General features: G+C 43.9%; 1 protein-coding gene across 3 annotated transcripts in view; it reads left to right on the forward strand.

Moving 5' to 3' along the window:
• ebf3a (EBF transcription factor 3a) overlaps positions 1 to 16,170 on the forward strand; it is a 41,474-nt gene that overhangs the window by 12,955 nt on the left and 12,349 nt on the right. For 2 of the 3 annotated variants that reach the window (XM_071463218.1, XM_071463219.1), the window contains exons 7-10: positions 9,142 to 9,223; positions 10,650 to 10,767; positions 14,015 to 14,148; positions 14,595 to 14,721. In XM_071463218.1, the coding sequence (XP_071319319.1) occupies positions 9,142 to 9,223; positions 10,650 to 10,767; positions 14,015 to 14,148; positions 14,595 to 14,721 (461 nt within the window). The remainder of the gene's footprint in view (positions 1 to 9,141; positions 9,224 to 10,649; positions 10,768 to 14,014; positions 14,149 to 14,594; positions 14,722 to 16,170) is intronic. The other variant, XM_071463220.1, reaches the window with a different exon arrangement.

Raw genomic sequence — 16,170 nt, forward strand, 5'->3', positions numbered from 1 at the left:
CTTGGTCTTCCTGCAGCTCCTCCTGAAATGTCAGTGAAACAGGTTTAAAGAGAAAACACAATCATGGTTTACAGTCCAGAGCAGGCCTCCCTGAGGCCTCCTGAGGGGTCTCATCCCACAGGTTGAACCTCACTGGTCTCATGTTTCAGGCTCTTTGTTGTGAAGCCTCTGAGGGTCAGTGATGATGGAACGATCTCCTGTCTGAGCGCCAACTGTGAGAACGCTGGGAGCCACTGATCTTCAGTCAGTTTAACGTCTTTAAACTCGCTGCGTCCTCAGAAACTCGTCTCAGCTGAGATTTGATTTGTCTCTTCGTCTCTGTCTGCTGATGATGATGATGGTGATGGGACCAGCTCTCATCTTTTTACGCTCTCGCTCTGAATACCAGATGTGAGAATTTTTTTTGGGAGGGGGTACAATCTCCTGTCTGTGAGGGTCTCTGGTGTCTGCAGCGAGGGATTATGGGAGGACGACGTGCTGTCAATCATGTAGCAGTGTAGGTGTGATTTCCCTCTCATGCTGCAGGTTGGTTTTGGATGGAATCTCATTACTGGCCGTGTTTCAGGGTGACTGACAGCAGAATAATGTTTGGGGCCCCCAGAGGCCCCCGGCTGGCTAAATGTTAAATGTATGAATGCATGGGAGTCAATGGAGAGATGAAGTGTAGCTGAATATTTTTTTCTTCCTGGGAAACGGTCATGGAGTGAAGAGTGTGACCCTGAACACACCATCTGCTGCTGAAACACAGAGAACAGAGCTGATAGGAAACTGGAACACGAACGCAGCAGGTCGCTGAGAAAACACTTTTAATTAAAGATGAAATTATTTCACCAACAAAACAAGAGGAGGATGGTTTCACATGATCATGGTCTGATGGTCGTGTAACAAACAAGTCACATCCTCATTAGCTATGTATTTACACCTGTGTGAGATCTGATTAAATCCAGTGCAGCAGCTCTGTGACATCACCGGTGACATCAGCATGAAGGTTATGATGTTCAATCATCAAACCAGTAAACAGCTCAGAGACATGAGGAAGTCCACCTTACAAACTGAACAGGGGTTCCTAATAAAGTGGACACTTGTCGTCTGGTTTATAGTGAATATATTACTAATAACTGATCAGTCAGTGAATTGATCAGAAAGTGGTGATAATGTGTACAGTATTGATCATAATGATCATATCTCTGTGAACTGGACTGATGACGTCTAGATAATTAGGAGACGAGCGTACCTGTGTGGGCTGTTTCCATCAGGGGGCCCTCATGTCCCGACTCCACCCATCCCCTCATCTGGAAGACCAGAGACCTGTGGTAGTAAACCCCCCCCCATGTCTGAGGTACAGAGGTGTGTGTGTGTGTGTGTGTGTGTGTGTGTTATCCTGACAGTCTGAGCTGTTAGAGGTGATGTATTGATCGTCTTCTTCATCATTAGACATCAGACGCTCTGATAGAGGAGACATACTCTGACTTTACAACCAAAGCTCTCCTCCTCCTTAACACCACTGACTGATCCTCCTCTCTCCTTCTCCTCCTCTCTCCTCTTCTGTCCTCCTCTTCACCTGAAGGAGGGATGAGTGACAGATGGAGGAAAAAAAGGAAGGATGAAGGAGACATGAAGTAAATCTCCTCCCTCTAATTGGTATTTAACAGGTGTTTCCTGCTGTGTGTGTGTGTGTGTGTGTGTGTGTGTGTGTGTGGTGTGTGGGTGAGAGAGTATTGATTGTCAGTAAGCATTGCCAGTAGCGACGCATCACTATTGATTAACAATTTAAAATAAGAAACGTGTTTTAATGGCTACTCCTTATACACACACATACACACACACAACCGCACACACACACACACACAGATGGTATTTCAGGAAACAGCTTTACATTGCATCAGATGGAGTAATTAACCACAAAGGTCTCTCTCTCTCACTTGCTCTCCTTCTCTTTCTCACATACACACACACACACACACACACACACTTGATTGGCAGCTGTGTGTGTGTGTGTGTGTGTGTTTTGTTTTGTTTTGTTATTTGTTGTTGTTTCTGTTAACAAGCTCTTAACGAGACGTCTGTTAACGAGCTGTTTGGCTTAAAGAGAAACACTGAGCAGTTGTCACGGCGACCACGTCTGTCAACTGTTTACCCTCCTCTGATGTCATTGACTTTACCTTCAGTTGCTCAGTCTTATTGCTCATTGCTGTTACCTTAGTCTCCCTGCAACTTCTGGTTGCTTGAAAAACTAGAGAACAGATAGCTGAGAGACAAAGTTCTGTGTTGGTCAACATGTTCCTCTTAGTTGGTCAACATGTTGCTTCTGTGTTGGTCAACGTAATTCTCTGTGTTGGTCAACATGTTTCTCTGTGTTGGTCAACATCTTGCTGCTGTGTTGGTCAACATGTTTCTCTTAATCACCATGGTTCTCTTGGTTGGTCAACATCTTGCTTCTGTGTTGGTCAACATGTTTCTCTGAGTTGGTCAGCCTGGTTGCAGTCCATGTTGCTGTTGTTCCTCCTCACCAGAGAAGTTGCTGATGTTGCCAGAGACAAGATTGCCTAAGTCTCTTTAAACAGTTACATCACTGTGTCTTCTCCGCTGCAGCAAATTAAACTCTGACATTTTAAATTTTCTCTTCACGTTCTGATCCTGGTTCTGTCACCAAGTCTTAACAAGACAAGACTTAATGAGAACCTGTCTTAACGAGAACATGGAGGACTTGAGAAAGAGAATCACCTGGAATAAAAACCAAACTTTTGCCTCCTGATATCTGATTGGTCCTCAGACAGGAGCAGCGTGTGTCACACTCACACTTTGATTCCAGACAGATGATTGAAGGTGATTGACAGGTGATTGACAGGTGAAACTAACTCATCACCTGGAGGAAAACAGTGTCACTTTTAAAGGACCATGTGAATTTATGTTTCACTTCCTGTTTCCAGACCTGATTCTTCTCCAACCAGCTGAAGCCTGAAACAGATTCTATTGAAAAATAAATGACACAGCAGCCTGTCTTTACTGTGGGCTTCAGTATAGGTAGTTAGTTTACTTAGTTAGTTAGTTAAATAGGACAGAGTTGAGTTGAGTTGAGTTGAGTTAGTTAGTTAGTTAGTTAGTTAGTTAGTTAGTTAGTTAGTTAGTTAGTTAGTTGGTTAAGACAGAGTTTAGTTAGTTGTTTTTACTGAGGTTTTTTCCTCATTTAAATAAAAGTAGAAAACATAACGATGCAGTTAACTAACGAGACGATCTACAGCTCTGAACACTGCATCTGATGAGGACTATTTTCAGCAGCGGATTAATCACATTTGGTGCTGTAGTGAGTGTTTGTGGCAATAGGGTGGTGTGTGTGTGTGTGTGTGTGTGTGTGTGTGTGTGAGTGAATCAGACTCTTAATAACCTCCTCCTCCTCCTCACTATGATGAAGAAGCAGAGAAGAGGAGGATGAATTGTCTGTTTTCATTTGCTGTGAGGAGAGAGATGATGGACTCCTCATTATCTAATTTAATTATCTCCTCCTCCTCCTCCTCCTCTCTAAATCAGAGTCTGGAAACCCAGCACAAGGCTCTCCAGGCCTGGAAAACCATGTGTGTGTGTGTGTGTGTGTGTGTGTGTGTGTGTGAGTGAGAGTGAGAGCAGCAGTGATTGACAGCTGACATTAAGTTGTTTAGCAGAGAAAATGTCAGAGTCTGAATATTCCTGTCGTTTCTGTCGTTCTGTTTGACCCTGTCTGTCTGCCGTAGGAGGAGGAATCAGAATATTTCTGAAGTGTTTTTCATCTAGTTCAGGTTTTTGTGGTAGAGACTGTACAGAGACATAGTCTGACACAGAGACCATGTTGACCTTTGACCTGATGAATGTGCAGTGGACTGTGATGTGCCTGTAGTCATGTGATTTTAAATTCATACACCTTTAGTTTTTATTTGTTCTGTTCTGATCAGTTTCCCTAAAATACAACAGGATTCTGGTCCGAGCCTGAGGTACTATCCAGACCACATCCATCAGTGACCTGCAGTCACTGTTCTTGTTCATCTGGACAGTTGTGAGATCTGGTCCTGGTCCAGAGGACTAGTCTCGTATTTCTGTTTGAACCTGATGCAGTTGTGTAGTCCGTGTTTCGCCGTCACACAGTTGTACACAGTTGTTGTTACTATGGTCACAGCCTGTTTTCCCTGATCACACATATATGGGCACCTTGTAACTGAACATCCAAACCCAGCCCGACCTGTCAGGGACCAGCCAGCTCAGGTTGGGGATCCACCCACTGAAGGAAACCAGACTGCAGGTTCCTTAGGTGAGCTGGCAGCTCAGATGCTCCAGGACTGCACCTGAAGCAGAACTTTCAGAGTCCACTCTGGACTTCCTGAAGGGGACTGAGCTTAGACATCTGTGCAGGTTCTCAGTCATCCAGGTCATGGTTCTCTAAGGACAGGTGAGTTGAGGAAAATAGTTTCACCTCTGATCCAGGAGGCTTCAGTTCACCTTGATTTTTAACCTGAATCAGGAACAGTCTCGGGTTTAGGTTCTTCAGGTTGAGGTTCTTCAGGTTGAGGTGCTTCACTGATAGGATTCTGGTCTGACTGTAAAACCTGATGAGCTCTCTGTGGTGTTGATGAGCTTCATGACTGGTTGGCAGTGCTCTAGTGAAGAGACGTGTGGATCCATCAGTCAGCCGATGGCTGCTGCCAGCCAATCAGAGAGAAGAGCTTTCTGGTAACAGTCTGATGAATTTAGTGATATCGAGTTTACACCAGATCTGAAACCAGCTGTGTCACATCTGGACGGCATTTTATCTCCTTGACCTGATATCTGCGTGTGTGTGTGCCCACTGTAACAGCTGGTGGTCTGTTCTTCAGCCTGTGATGCCACCTGACACAGACGCACACACACACACAGACACTGACTTATCATAAGTATGCAAAATCACAAATTTTGTCCATGGCTATAAAAAGGCAATCTGTGTGTGTGTGTGTGTGAGAGAGAGAGAGAGAGAGAGAGAGAGAGAGAGAGAGTCATAATAGCTGTTAATTAGCTCCATGTTCAAACCAGCCGTGGATGTTAATTAGCAGGAAACCTGTCCAGCATTTGGCGTTAATTAGAGCGACAGGCCCAAACACATCTGAACACACACACACACACACACACACACACACACACACACACAGCTGTCCTGTCATGTGTAGTTGTATTTGAAGGACAGTTCAGTCTCTTAAAACAAAAGAACACAACACAAAAGTGTACAAGACAAAGAAGACATGATCACACACACACAAACACACAAACACACACACACAAACACACACAGACACACACACACACACACAATGAGAATGTATAACACTTGTCTGAAGCTGAGTGTTACCAACCAACATACAAAACATGACAAAATGAACTCACTAAGAACATGATCCGGGCACACCAAGAACACGCTAAGTTAGAACATGCTAAGAGAGAACATGCTAAGAACTCGGACAGGAGTGTATTGAGGACACACTGCTGCCTGACAGCTTCTCTAGTCTCCAATTACAGCAGAGGTCGGAGGTCGAGACGAACGGATTCATCACGCTAATCATGAACCAATGAACGCTGTGTGTGTGTGTGTGTGTGTGTGTGTGTGTGTGTGTGTGTGTGTGTGTGTGTGTGTGTCTGTGTTGTATGAATTATACATGCAGCTCAGCCAGCTGTGAACACAGAACAGTAATGGAGCTGGACAGACTGAGAGCTGTTCAGGTTTTTCTCATGATTCATTTTCAAACAGAGATGCTGGACTCAGTGTGTGTATGTGTGTGTGTGTGTGTGTGTGTGTGTGAGACAGCAGGTTCCTGGTCTTTATTCATTGATCACTGAATCGATTGGACTGATGTTTGTGATTGACAGCTCCTCCTCCTCCTCCTCTCTTTAGTTTAGTTTCTCCTTCTCCATCAGCTCGCTAATCAATTAACTACCTGCGGCTAATTGACAGTTGTCATTAATCATCTCTGATAGCTCTAATTTGTATTCAAATTTATTCAAATGTTGTGTTCATTTACATATTAAATAAAGTTTCCTTTAGTTTTTTATGTTATTCTTAACATCATATGGGGAGAGGTATGTGTGTGTGCGTCTGTGACCATGTGACATCAGTACGGCAGCAGTGATGTCTTCGCTCTGTCATCAGCTTCATGCTGTGTCTGATCAGCCCAGTTCAGGACTCAGCAGTCCCCCTACACATAGAGGACCGGGGATTCCTGAGGACAGCAGTGTCCACATGTTGATCAAGAGAGGACTGTGGTGTGAAGAGGTGGACTCAGGTGACACTACAGGACACAGGAAGTTAAACACCTGGGACTCCACGAACCAGCTGGACCTGAAGGAGCCTTTCAGATGAGAGGTCAAAGGTCAAACTGGTCCAGCTCCCTCCATGAAACTCAGAGGTCATGGGAGTTGAAGTTTTTTCTGTTGTCATGATGACTTCGGGGGGGTCGACGGAGAGAGAGACAGAGAGAGAGAGAGAGAGAGAGAGAGAGAGAGAAAGCAGTGGAAATGACTCGCATCAGATTAACAGGCAGAGCTGCCAACAGCACGTAAATCTCTCCCTCTCTCACACAGAAACACACACACACACACACACACACACACACACACACACACACTTTGGTATTACATTACCATCAGTATAATTCCTCCTCACACTGTGACTACATTTTCTACCTCATAGAGCATATTAACTCCAACACAGTGTGTGTGTGTGTGTGTGTGTGTGTGCGTGTTCTGACTCTGTGTGTGTGTGTGTGACTTCTATTCTTCCTGGAGATAAATTTGCTGTGCGTCCTAATTTCCTGCTCGTAAATATGAGCAGTAACAGTGTGTGTGTGTGTGTGTGTGTCTGTGTGTATGTGTGTCTGTATGTCTGTGTGTGTCGGGTCTTCCCTTCTTATCATATAACAAATTGAAAGCTTAATCTGTCCTGCGTGTAGATTTACGACCTCGATCACTCGCTCTCTCTCATTCAGAGGAAGAGGCATTGGTGAAGAGGAAGAGGTGAAGAGGAAGAGGAGGAGGAGGTGAAGAGGAGGAGGAGGTGAAGAGGAAGAGGAGGAGGAGGAGGAGACGGTGAAGAGGAGGTGAAGAGGAAGAGGAGGAGTAGGTGAAGAGGAGGAGTGTAGATAAGTTGAGTCCATGTCTGAAGATAAGCAGACAATCAGCTGAGACTGCTGATGCTAGATGGTTACCACGGTGAAGACTCTCTGTGTGGGTGAGCAGCTGATCGGGGTCAGAGGTCAAGCTGACAGACTGAGCTTTTCTGCATACAAACATCAGCAGGATGAGTTTACAACAACAGGATCTGAAGGCAGGTACAGGTGTGACAGGTGTGTATCATCATAACGATGATTAGTCCATGACACCTGATTCTGGGACAAACAGGAGTCTCTACAGTGTCTCATCTCTTCACCTGTAGCCTCGGTGTTTCAGGTGGATGTGGCAGTCCTGGTCCTGGTTCTGGTCATGAAACTACCAACATGTTTGGAGTTTATTGGTTCCCAGACAGCAGCACAGCTGGAGCTCTCCCAACTTTAACAACAATGCAGGATCCTACATTTCTAGACAGTGTCTGTCACTGAAGCCTGCATATGTGGTAAACAGTTACAGAAAGTCGTGTTGTCAGGACAACAGACTCTGACTGAACTGTTGAAATAAAACGGACCAGTCTCCAGCTCCGGTCTCAGCCACTTTATATGGGGGTCTAAGTGAGACCGAGAGCACCTGAGCCTGTTCTGGCCCAGAGGTAGGGTTCACCTGGACAGGTGTGCTGCATCCTGCCACATCTCTGTTACCTTGGTCTTATAAGTGGCTCCTGTATTGATTATTGATTATGGATGCACAGTATTATTATCAGACATATTGAATCAGTGTTCAGAGAGACTGTGTGTGTGTGTGTGTGTGTGGGTGTTGGTGTCAGCACTCTGTCCTTCTGTAAGCTCATTAAAGAGAAGCAGCAAGGAATGCTGGGTAATCAATACTGCAGACCCTCAGAGACCAAAAGCATTGTCTGAGAGGGAGTTCTAGCTTTTTTGTCCTTCTGTTTGTATGTTTACACCCTGTTACCATGGAAACCACTGTGATGCTGTGGTTCTGGAGATGCTGTATGGTTCGGGGGGGGGGGGGGGGGGGATCACAACAATATAACCATATAACCATAAACCACAGTTAATAAAAAAATAAGCACAGACACTGACGAACACATTTGTCCAAACAAAGCAAGATAAATGTTTGTGTATAGGTTTGATATCTGGATGCAGCTGCAGTCTCTGCTCTTTGTCTTCTCTCCTTCATCCCTCCATCTCTCCTGGGAGAGGATGACAGGAGAGAGAGAGTGTTCAGGGTTACAGCTGACAGAATGACAGAGAGACCAGAGTGTCCTCTGTTTACCCAGTGTAATACATGTTAACCCAAAGTACAGCAGCCACATCCTCAGTATGGGTGTGTGTAAATATTTCATCCTAACAACAACCTACAGTTACAATAACACTGGAAATCTATCTGCTGAGGAAGATCCTGTGAACATTGGAAAGCTCCAGATAAGCTAATAAATGGATCTAGATTAATCTGAATGTCTGGGTCAGACTCATCACGGTGTTGTCTTGTGCTGGGATGTGGTGATTTTTATCTTCTCTCTGAAATCTTGTGGACTAGCACGTCTTACTTCCTCTGATGTTCACCAGAATTTATGTTGGAGAACACTCAGAGGAACTGTTTGTCTCTCCTCTGTAGAATGTTGTATCATCTGCATATAGACGAACGTCACCATTATTTCAACAGTTTGTTTTAATGGAACAACAGAAACAGACCCAGAATAGAACCCTGAGGAACCTCTGACCATAACACACAGAAATCTGTGATCTAGATCTAAATGAAATACTAGAGCCAAGGCCTGTGTGGAACATTGATAATAGAACCCTGAAGAACCACTTTTACCACAGTGAGGAACAATATCAAACTACTCTCGTCAGTTCTACTCTGTTTGTTTCTTTTATCATTATTATCATCTTCTGTAACTGTCACATTTATTCTGTCATTTGTGATTTGTTGTAACACAAGTATCTGGTTAATAGTCAGTTAATATAACATGATTATCTGTAATCAACCTTATTAATGAGTGTGTGTCTGTATCTGCAGGTTCTTCTTGAAGTTCTTCCTTAAGTGTAACCAGAACTGTCTGAAAAACGCTGGAAACCCACGAGACATGAGGAGGTTTCAGGTAACACACACACACACACACACACACACACACACACACACACACACACACACACACACAGATGAATTCATTTCCCTAAAGGGCAGGACATGGCTTTGGAGGACCTGCTGTACCCATAATGCATTGCAGCAGGGCGGCCTGAGGCTTATTGCTTTGCAGATATAATATGAGAGGTCAACAGGGACCTGTCTATTCACCTGTCTGTCTGTCATTTCCTGTTTTATGTTCAAGTGGCACTAATTACATGAAAATTACTAACTGTATAATATTATTAATAATAATAATACTAATAATAACAGATGTAGAGTTATATAACTTTATAAAAAGTTGTTAGCTGTAGCTGACATTTCTGACTCATCTGAAAGGAGAGGAAGAGAGGAGAGAAGGAGAGAGGGGGAGAGAGGAGAGAGGAGAAGAGGAGAGGAGAGGAGAGGAGAGAGGAGCTATTTCAACGTTGCTGCTCACCTGGATAAAAACAGAAGAGACATTTGGAGGAAACCCTCCTCTTTGTCTCAGAGACTCCATGTGTCTGCTGTCACACACACACACACACACACACACACACAGTAACACCCCCTCCTCTCCACGCTGTGCTGGGCGAGCTGACAGGATGTTCAGTCCAGTTAAACCAGCAGAGGAGGAGGAGGGAGATGGGGTGAGCGAGCTACAGAGACAATGTGGAGAGAGAGAGTCAGATCAGATGAGTGAGACAGGTGAAGTCAGGTGAAGCCTCTGGACTCATCACCAGTTGTCGTGGCGGCAGCAGGGTGAAGGATGTGCTGGTTAGTCACCGTGGCGACAGAGGACACCTCCACTCGCTCTCTGTGTGACCTTCTGTTCTGTCGCCATGGATCAACGACAACAACCTCACCACGGCAACCAGCCACAGATGATGAATGACCACAGCTGAGTGGCTGTCACATTGAGGCTGTGACATCACAGAGGGGGCAGTACCAGAGAAAACAGCAAAGTTAAAGTTTTTAACACTGGGTGGCAGCACTGAGACTCATTTATGGTTGCTTAATTTTTCCAAGTTAAAAACACAATTAAAAACACACAATTTACGTATTTATAGTACACACACACACACACACACACACATATATATATATATATGTGTGTGTGTGTGTGTGTATATATATATATATATATATATATATATGTGTGTGTGTGTGTGTGTGTGTGTGTGTGTGTGTGTGTATTAAAATTGATCCATGTCATCAGGACATTTTTTGTAGAAAAGCAGATTTTAGTGTTAAAGTTAGATTGTGATGAAATTTAGTCCTGACAATGAAGTAACCTTTAACCTACATCATATGATGCATGCTCTAAAAATAGTTTTGGTTTTAAAAGCAGTTTCTATGGCAACATGAAGGGGCACAACATTGTTTTCCTGTAGGTTATAAATAAAGTTTTCTGTGTGCAGGTGGTGGTGTCTACGACAGTAAACGTGGACGGTCATGTTCTTGCCGTGTCCGACAACATGTTCGTACACAACAACTCCAAACATGGCCGCCGAGCGCGGAGACTGGACCCGTCTGAAGGTATGTGGTCTAATCATTTCATCTGTCTGAACCAATCAACTGCAGGGACTCTGATGACCATTGGATGGCGCTGTGATAAATCTCTAAACCAAATGCAAACACCTGAGGGGCACCACAGCTCACCTGTGTAGATGATGAATACCTGTAATCTTAACATGTTACTGCTGTCGATGAGAACAACTCACCTCTTACATCCCTTTCACATTAAAAGCCTTTTAAGAATGTCTCTATAGCTCACAAACTCAGTTGTTTTCACACTTGAAAGGCAGCAGCACGTTGAACAAACTCCACAGTTCAAACACCTGACATAGAGATGACATAGAGACAATGTACAGACAATGTAGAGACGACGTAGAGACAACGTAGAGATGACACACAGATGATGTAGAGATGACATAGAGACAACATAGAGACGACGTAGAGATGATGTAGAGACAACGTAGACATGACATACAGACGATGTAGAGATGATGTACAGACGACATAGAGACGACGTATAGACAACGTAGAGATGACGTTGAGATGACGTACAGATGATGTAGGGTCAACGTAGAGATGACATACAGATGACGTGCAGACAATGTAGAGACAACATAGAGATGACATACAGATGATGTAGGGTCAACGTAGAGATCCTGTACAGACGACATAGAGACGACATAGAGATGACGTAGCGACGACGTGGAAACGAGTGTAGGAAGTGAACAGACCATCACAGAGCTGAGACTGTAGATACTGTAAAAAATTTAATTTGACAGGTCAGTCAGCTGATTGCAGACCCTGCAGCGGAGTTTAAACTGCAGCAGTTTTATTACACTGATCGTTTCTCCTCCAGTTCTCACGTTCAGCTGTGGAGATGGGTGCTGATGTGGATGTTCACCAAACGTGAACTCTGGTCTGAAAGCAGCTGTGAAACATGCTGGTCTGACTGAGTCTAAAAGACCTGGACCAGAGATCCTGAACATCCAGAGACTCAGAGAGGGAGAGGGGTGTAATTTGGTCTTTGACGAAAATCACCCCAGTGGCTTATGGGTAGAAATACCAGACGCCTCACTGTCCCTAGAGAGGACAGTGTGTGTGTGTGTGTGTGTGTGTGTGTGTCTTTTTACAGGCCGTTCAACCTCTTTAATTGCCCTCCTAATTAAAGATGGTAACCATGGAAACCACCCCTCCTGATCAGACCTCAGGAGAGTCCCGTGGGTTTGAACCCTCTCCCTCATTTCACTGTTCCTCTCTGCTTCTTCTCTCTTACTGTTTTTCCTCCACAGACATTAAAGTGAATCTGGAACCAGTAACTCCAGTTTAAAGCTTACTGTGGAAGTGAGAAGTTACTGTTCACAGATGTGTCTCGTCTCGTTTTGTGTCGTCGTCCTCCATAGACTCAGCTCAACCTGAACATCTGAACAATACTTTGACCAAAGTCTGACTTCAATTGTCAAAGATTTTTTTTTATGTCTAGGCCAAAGTCACAAATTAAATCTTCATGTTCCTGACAACAGAGTCCGTCTCACTACAGACAGATATTTCCTCAGATTATATCTGTCAGATATTATCACCATCAGAGATTATCACCATCCAAGACCAAGATTATATCCAGGTACACTACTTAAACACAAAGTTAAGGTCTTGGTCTTCACTTGGAACTTCACCATATTTTCCTTGTAACTGGTTCAGACTTGATACAAGACTTTCCCGTTTTATACTGAGACTTGAATCAGGACTGACTCCTCCTATACTTGGACTAGGGACTTGATTTGGGACTTCATGGCCAACACTTTAGCCCACTTCATGCTGATGAAGTCCTGGCCTCTGACGCCACCTGTGCTCCAGGAGGTTTTGGTGCAGATCATCAAACTGTTGAAACATGGTGTCAATAATGTGTCAACACACAGCAACAGTCTTTAATGTCACAGTAACACAGCAGTTTCATCAGAGGGAGACAGTCGACAAGACGTTTCAGAGGTTTTCTGACATTCAACCCACTTCTACAATAGAATAAAATAGAATAGAATAAAGGTCAGGTGCTGTAATCTTAACTTAAATCATAAATGGTAAGATTAGCTGCTCAACTTCACACACACACGCACACATACACACACACACATGCACATGTGTACAGACACACACACACAATGTGCTTTCATTTCACTTTATAATTAATCTGCAGCTGCACTTGAAAGAAGCGAGAGAAGGAGTCATTACCGGAGTCTATGTGTGTGTGTGTGTGTGTGTGTGTGTGTGTGTTCAGTGTGTGTATATCCAGTGTGTGTGTGTGTGTGTGTGTTCAGTGTGTGTATATTCAGTGTGTGTGTGTGTGTGTGTGTGTGTGTGTGTGAGTGAACTAAGCTAAAGCGGATAAAAGCCACGATCCAATTAAATCACGTTCTGTGTGTGTGTGTGTGTGTGACCTTCAGCCTCAGTAGTTTTGCAGGAGTGTGGATGAGTGGTTCCCATCCTGTGGGCCTGGACCATGGATCTGAGGGGTCACAGGCTCAGATTCTGTTTAAATTAATGTTATTGAAATGACTTAGTGTCTAAGTGAAACATCAGTTTGAACTGTTGAACAACTGTTAACACTGTAGTTAAAGATGAAGTTCAACTCATGACCAGTGGGGGGCAAAAAGAAACAAAACTACATCAACAATGGAGGAGTGATGGATTTCATGTATTCATTTAAAGGAGCTAAATGTAAGTTTTGCTATTGATACATAGCGAACGTAAGCATTAACAGCTGCTCTGTCTGTTGTGTTTACAACACAACACCATGTTGTAAACACACGTCCTCTGAGCAGCTACGTCCTCAGGACAGACTGGACTCTACAATGACTCAGTCCCAGACAGTGACGAGATGGTCCAGAGCAAACCAGTTAACATGCTAACTTCAGAGTTAACATTGGTGTTTGTTTCCACCTCTGGAGACAGATGTTGTAAAGGATGAAGTCATCAACAATCCTTTGACAAGATGTTCTCAAACCAGTGAAGAGACAGACTCAGAAACAAGTTGAATCCAACATGAACCAGAACCAAACTGACACAGACCTGTGATCAGTGACGCATTTACATTTTTCTACTAAATATGAAGTTCTCAACTAAGACATTGTGTAGCTGATGACTCAGACCTGATCTGGTGACCTCACACCTGCCCCTCTCCAGTCACGGAGATATGAGGTTTTTATTTAACTGCAGTAGGCCCTAGTAACATTTCTATTTACTCCTCTCTCTCTCTCCCTCTATGTCTCTCGTCCAGCAGCCACTCCCTGTATTAAAGCCATCAGTCCCAGTGAGGGCTGGACAACAGGCGGAGCCACTGTCATCCTGATCGGAGACAACTTCTTCGATGGCCTGCAGGTCGTCTTTGGTACAATGCTGGTGTGGAGCGAGGTACATTACATCACATTACATCACAGTGACACTCCTGTGTCAGACTGTTCTATCCACAGGGACTCTCAGTGAGGTGGATCAGTTTCAGCTTCAGGTCAATAGAAACCTTCAGGACTCCATCAGGACTCAGTTCTACATCTGTTTAATCAGTGAAGGAGATCAGGTAAAGAAGTGAACTGAGACTCAGAGTCAGAGCCAGTTAGACATGTTAGAGTGAGGTCCACAGACAGCAGACAGACTGAGGTCCACACAGACTGAAGTCCACAGGCAGATTGAGGTCCACACACACAGACAGACTGAGGTCCACTGAGGTTTGTTGGGTGTCGTCAATATAGTAGTGAAATCAGATGTGACTTGCACATGATCATTAATCAATAACTTATACATCCAACAAACAAAGACATCAATTCTCTGCACAACATCTGAGACCAACTCTCTCTCTCCAGCTGATCACCCCTCACGCCATCCGGGTCCAGACTCCACCCCGTCACATCCCCGGGGTCGTTGAGGTCACGTTGTCGTATAAATCCAAACAGTTCTGTAAAGGAGCACCAGGACGCTTCGTATATACAGGTAACACAAACTCACACTGATGATCAGCAACTTGTTTTAATTGGATAACCCCACAGCCAATCACAGCATGTCTTCATTTTCAGACAATAATCACTATCAATCAATCACAAATCAATAACTCCAGCTTGTAATATATATATATATATATATATATATATATATGCATATATGTATATATATATATGCTGTTCCTAGAGCATCACACTGTTGTGTGTTTGTGTAATGTTCACAAAACTGTTCAGACCACATGGACACAGACACTGTCGTATCCTCCAACACAACACAAATTAACACAACACAACACAATACAACAGAAATCAACACAACACAACACAACAGAAATCAATACAACACAACACCACACCACACCACACCACACCACACCACACCACACCACACCACACCACACAACACAACACTACACCACACCACACCACACCACACCACACCACACCACACAACACAACACAACACAACACTACACCACACCACACCACACCACACAACACAACACAACACAACCGCTGTCTTTAGATGAGAGAGGTAACATCACACAGGTGATGTTCTGTGTCTGTGACAGATGGTGTCAGTATCGATCATTCCAACAATGTAACGCCTCTTGTCTGACCTGCCTTTTATTTCCTCACCTCACACACATGCACACACACACACACACACACACACAGCTGTAAAACAGCAGCTCTGTTTAATAGTGTCCACGATGGATCCTGATCCTGATCCTGATCCGTCAACCAATGCTGATTACCACAGGAAATAAATACCAACAAAATAAAAAATTAAAAATACCCATGATCCACAGCTGCTGATCTGATCCAGAGACCAGAACCAGAGTCTGAGGTTTGGTTGATTGACAGTTTAACAGGTGATGATGATGATGATGAAGGTTGAAAAGAGGAGGCAGATCACCTCCTGGTGCCATGTCAGATCAATACAAACCAATCAAATCTTTATTAACAGACAATGTTATCTCAGTTGAACGGCATGCTGGGAGCTCAGAAGTTACTGCAGCAATGCACAGTCAGACTTTATTGATTGGACCGTTACAGTCTGGTGGCTTTCATCACAGACAATTAACCGATCAGATAAAGAGCTCAGAGGAAGTCAGCGAGGGCTGGTATTAAAGGTCACCTGACACACAGGTGTTATTAACAGACAGACACAAACAGACTCAGTGTCACTGATACAACCGGGTAACAGAGCTGCATGTTCAGGTGTAAATTAATCTTAAGAGCTGACATGAAAAAGAAAAAAACAGATCAATGTACAGATCAATGTATAGATTATTTCCTGATCAATCGAAATAATCAAATCAGGATCAGATCAGGAAATGATCAAAGATCCATAGAGATCCTGACAGTAAAAGACAGATTGATAATACACTGTATAACATGCAACAACACAAGGTCACACACACGCACGCACACACAC

The sequence above is a fragment of the Trachinotus anak genome, unplaced genomic scaffold (assembly GCF_046630095.1).
Source record: "Trachinotus anak isolate AG129_WGS33_773 ecotype Australia unplaced genomic scaffold, CSIRO_AGI_Tana_v1 ptg000025l, whole genome shotgun sequence".
NCBI classification, from domain to species: domain Eukaryota; kingdom Metazoa; phylum Chordata; class Actinopteri; order Carangiformes; family Carangidae; genus Trachinotus; species Trachinotus anak.